Here is a 4,993-nt window from a genome sequence, read left to right as displayed (position 1 = left end):
TAGGGGTATAATGAGCATTTTAACCCTACAGGGGCTGGAGGAAAGTATTCACCATTACCAGGTTCAGACTATGTAAGTGTGCGGCTGTATTTGCGGCTGTAATTGTGCGGCGGTATTTTTGGTGGTTCATGCGTACGCTGGAAAGTATACGATATACGGCTGCACAGTGCACACTATGTATGAATCTACGGCCCTATCGTAAACGGACCCGTAAAAAATGAACAAGACCATTGTTTGCGGCTGGAAACGCGGCCGTGGATTGACAGGCGGTCCGTACGGAGTACTTCAAAAATAGCCGGCAATGATGCCAAAGCCGATGCCTCTAATAGTTAATATATTAAATTAATAAAACACATTTTCTTTGTAATAAAGTCCCTTTCGTTGTTCAATAATTTAATTCTAACGAATCCATCATTTTGCAATTAAATATGCTGTTAAAATAAATATATATATATAAATAAATTTATATTTATATATATATATATATATATATATTTATTTTTTGACAGTATATTTAATTGCACAATGATGGATTCGTTAGAATTAAATTATTGAATAACGAAACTAAATTTATTTCAACGAAAATGTGTTTTATTCATTAAATATTAATTAGTACAGGAAGCTCCATAAGCCGTTAATTCATATTGCCGGAAAAAAAGAGCATTCTGTACTAATCATCACTTTACTTTAATGAAAACATCAAATGTTTCTTCTAATTATGTTATCACAATAGCATTATTAGAAGAAACATTTAGAATTATATGTGCGCTCAGCTGATTGGCTGATCGGCTGAGCGCACATATAATGAGCCGGTCCGCAGTACAGTGACTTCATTGTGCTGCGGACCAGCGAAGAGGACACATCGGGGTGAGTATAGAGCTCTCCCCACCCCCTCCCCAGCACTGCACCCCTCCCAACAAGGAAGGGGGGTCACTTAACCCCTTCCTTGCTGGGATGGGTGCAGTCTGACATCAGTCTGGCCCCCAAGGGGTTAAGAGAGATGCAATGCATCCTCCCTTAACCCCTTGGGGGCCAGACTGTAAGCAGCGATATGTAAAGATACTGCATACTGTACGGAGCACAACACCGCTCACAATGATGGGTGTTGTGCTCCTGTTTGTGTGTTTTTTGTGTGTTTCTCCCTTTTTGTTTTTCAGATATCGGTATCCTAGGGATTACGTCGGATTCCGTGGACTACGTCGATGACCAGCGTTTTTTTTTTTTTTTTATAAAATGGTCAATGAGGGGTGTGGGGGTGTTTTTATTTGAATAAAAAACATTTTTAACTTGTGTCTTCTCTTTATTTCTTTACTTTATAGACTTAGTAGTGGAAGCCGTCTAATAGACGGAATCCATTACTAAGTTGGGGCCTAGTGTTATCCGGTATAAAATGGCTAATTCTAACCCCCCATTATTACCAATGCCACCAGGGGTACTGGGAAGAGCCGGGTGCCAGTGGTCCCGGAGCGTCAAAATTGGCGCTCCTGGACCGGGCGGCAGCAGGCTGGTAAGATTTAGGCTGGGGAGGGACTAAACCAATGGCTCTTCCCACCCTGGTGTTACCAGGCTGCTGTCGTTTGGTTTTTAACCCGGCTGGTTATAAAAATAGGGGGGACCCTATGCATTTTTTTAAATAAATAAATAATTAAAAAAAAAACGCATAGGGTCCCCCCTATTTTTACGCTCTGGGACCATTGGCACCCGGCTCTTCCCAGTACCCCTGGTGGCATTGGGTACTGGGGTAATAATAGGGGGTTAGTGTTAGACATTTTATGCCGGCTAACACTAGGCCCCAACTTAGTAATGGATTCCGTCTATTAGACGGCTTCCACTACTAAGTCTATAAAGTAAAGAAATAAAGAGAAGACACAAGTTAAAAAAAAATTTTATTCAAATAAAAACACCCCCACACCCCTCAATGACCATTTTAGTAAAAAAAAAAACAACAACAAAAAAAAAACGCTGGTCATCGACGTAGTCCACGGAATCCGACGTAATCCCCAGGATACCGATATCTGAAAAACAAAAAGGGAGAAACACACAAAAAACACACAAACAGGAGCACAACACCCATCATTGTGAGCGGTGTTGTGCTCCTTACAGTATGCAGCATCTTTACAGATCGCTGCTTACAGTCTGGCCCCCAAGGGGTTAAGGGAGGATGTATTGTATCCCCCTTAACCCCTTGGGGGCCAGACTGATGTCAGACTGCACCCATCTACAGAATAGAACCCCCCAAAAGTCACCCCATTTCGGAAAGTACACCCCTCAAAGAATTCATTTTGAGGTGTGGTGAGCATTTTGACCCCACAGGTATTAGAGGAAAGTATTCAAAATTGGCCAGTAAAAATGAAAAACTTGAATTTTTCCAATATTATGTTGGTTTAGTTTGAAATTTCTAAATTTCACAAGGAACAGGAGAAAAAATGTACCCCAAAATATGTAACGCAGGTTCTCCTGAGTACAACGGTACCCCATATGTGGGCATAAACCACTGTATGGGCACACAGCAGGGCTCAGAAGGGAAGGAGCGCCAATTTGCTGGAGCAAAACCGCAGCTAGTAATTAGAATAGCACAGTTACTAAAATAAAATTAAAAAATTAGATTACAGGTAATGTGGGGTGGTCACAGACAGTCTGTGGTGGTTCTGGGTAATCTAGTGGTGGTTGAGGGCAGTCTGAGGTGGTTAACGGTAATCTGGGGTGGTTACGGGTAATCTGGGGTGGATACGGTCAACATGGGGTGGTCACAGGCAACCTGCTGTGGTTACGGCAACCTGGGGTGGTTACAGGCAACCTAGGGTGGTTAGAGGCAACCTGGCGTGGTTACGGGCAACGTGGGGTGGATACGGACAACCTGCTGTGGTTACAGACAATCTGGTGTGGTTACAGGCAACGTGGGGTGGTTACGGACAATCTGGGGTGGTTACAGACAATTTGGGGTGGTTATGGACAATCTGGGGTGGATACAGGCAACCTGGGGTGGTTACAGCCAAATTGGTCTCTGTCACTTAAAATTTTCAGAGCTGGCTGGTTGTGGAGCGCATGCGCACTTCATAACCAGCCAGTACGCCGAAGAGGAAGGAGCTCCAGGATCAGATAATGTAATAAGGGATAGGGCGTTTCGGCGGTCACTAAGGGGTTAATGGGGGTCAGCTGCGGGATCGCAGCTGATCCTCATTATCTCCGGTGCTGTACTCAGATGAGAGCAGGATCGCTGTCCCTGCAGCGATCCCACTCTCATCACAAAGCCCCTGTCAGTCAGGAACGTATATGTACATTCCTACTGTACGGGGCATGTGCAATAGGAACGTATATATACAGGTTGCTGATGTGAAGGGGTTAATAAAGGGGTTTGGTTTTACAGGATAGGAGAAAAGCAGGACCTCGTACCCCTGCCAATCTCCGTATTGCCCCCGGCTTCTGTGTTTTGAATAGAGCTGTATGTATAAAGGTGCCGGAATGAGCCGAGTAACCCTGAAGAGCGCTGTACTCGGCTCTCTCCAGCGATTCCATAAGAATGAGTAGAGATGCTGGGAAGAGCCAAGTAAGCCAGAAGAGTGCTTACTCAGCTCACTCCAAAAGCTTCATAGAAATGAATAGAGCCGCGGATCACGTAAAGCTCTTTTCACAACACAGAAGCTGGGGGCAGATATGGAGATTGTGGGGTGTTCGGGAGTCAGACCCCCCTGCAATCTCTTACTTGTCCTCTATCCTGTGGATAGGAGACAAGTTATTGTTCTTGGAATACCCCTTTAATTCTTCAATAATTCTTCAATCTAAAATTTCTGGAAATTTTTTGTAGTGTTCTCTTAATTTCTTGATTTCTCAGGCTGTAGATAATCGGATTGAGTAGTGGAGTCACCACAATGTACAAAAGGGACGTAAACTTATTTAAATTGGGTGATGCCTTATCGAAAGAGTTCAAGGATGCAGTCATAAGAGTCCCATAATATGCACATACAGTGGCCAAGTGGGAACTGCACGTTGAAAAAGCCTTGCTCCTTCCACTGGTAGATGAAATGCTCAAAATGGCAACACAAATGCACATATATGTAATGATGGTAAAAGCAAAAGGTAAAAAGATCATAAGAATGGAGACAATAAAGTCAACCAACAATAAGACTGAAGTGTCTGATGTGGCTAATTCTATTAATGGACCAAAGTCGCAGAAAAAGCTGTCAATGTGGCTCAGATAGCAAAACTGTAGCTGGCAAACCAAAATGATTTCACTTGAAATTATCAAAACCAAAGACCAAGACCCTCTGACCATCATCACACAGACACGAGGACTCATAATCGCTGTATAATGCATTGGGTTACAAATGGCCAAACATCGGTCGTAAGACATTATAGCTATGAAGAAACATTGAACAAATCCAAAAATGAAGATAAAGTACATCTGCATGATGCAGACACCAACTAATATCTTCTTCTGATTTACTAATATGATATCCAACATGGCCGGCACTACAGTGGTGGTAAGGAGGACATCAGCGGTGGCCAAGTGTTTAAGGAAGATAAACATGGGGATCTTGAGTCGATCCATAGTGGACACCAAAACGACAATGAGAAGGTTTCCAATCACTATGACAATGTAGACCAGGAGAAAAACTATGAAGAGTAAAATTTTTATTTCATGAAGGCCTTTAAATCCAAGAAGTAAGAACTCAGTGACTTCCGTCTGGTTGACTTCACACATTCTCAGCAAATCCGATCATAAGTCAAAGTAATGGCTCTAGAAGATCATACACAAGAGTAAAACATTGACTTGCATACAGAAGTACGGTATATACAGATGATGTGAAAGACGTTAAGGTTATCAATATAATGTTTTCTTGACAATTACCTATATACAGTAATGTGCCATGTATTTTTTGATGAAGGTACTTCCAGAGTCAATGAAATGGAGTCATACACTCTTGCATCTAAGTGATAAGAGTAGAGACAAACTGACTCATAAAGCCATAAACCAGCCCTTATGGTATATTTA

At 42.5% G+C, this 4,993-nt stretch overlaps 1 protein-coding gene across 1 annotated transcript; it reads right to left on the bottom strand.

The window, feature by feature from the left end:
- Positions 1-3,763: 3,763 nt before the first annotated feature.
- LOC138785382 (olfactory receptor 10A7-like) lies at positions 3,764-4,702 on the bottom strand. Its single transcript, XM_069961276.1, has one exon. It carries the CDS (start codon positions 4,700-4,702, stop codon positions 3,764-3,766), a length of 939 nt encoding a protein of 312 aa, XP_069817377.1.
- Between the last annotated feature and the right edge of the window lie 291 nt (positions 4,703-4,993).

Source organism: Dendropsophus ebraccatus, chromosome 1 (assembly GCF_027789765.1).
Source record: "Dendropsophus ebraccatus isolate aDenEbr1 chromosome 1, aDenEbr1.pat, whole genome shotgun sequence".
NCBI lineage: Eukaryota > Metazoa > Chordata > Amphibia > Anura > Hylidae > Dendropsophus > Dendropsophus ebraccatus.
The sequence above is the reverse complement of the archived record's forward strand: the minus strand, read 5'-3'. Positions and strand labels throughout refer to the sequence as shown.

Coding starts and splice junctions, on each gene's coding strand:
- LOC138785382 (XM_069961276.1), bottom strand. CDS start 4,702: ATGTGTGAAGTCAACCAGACGGAAGTCACTGAGTTCTTACTTCTTGGA.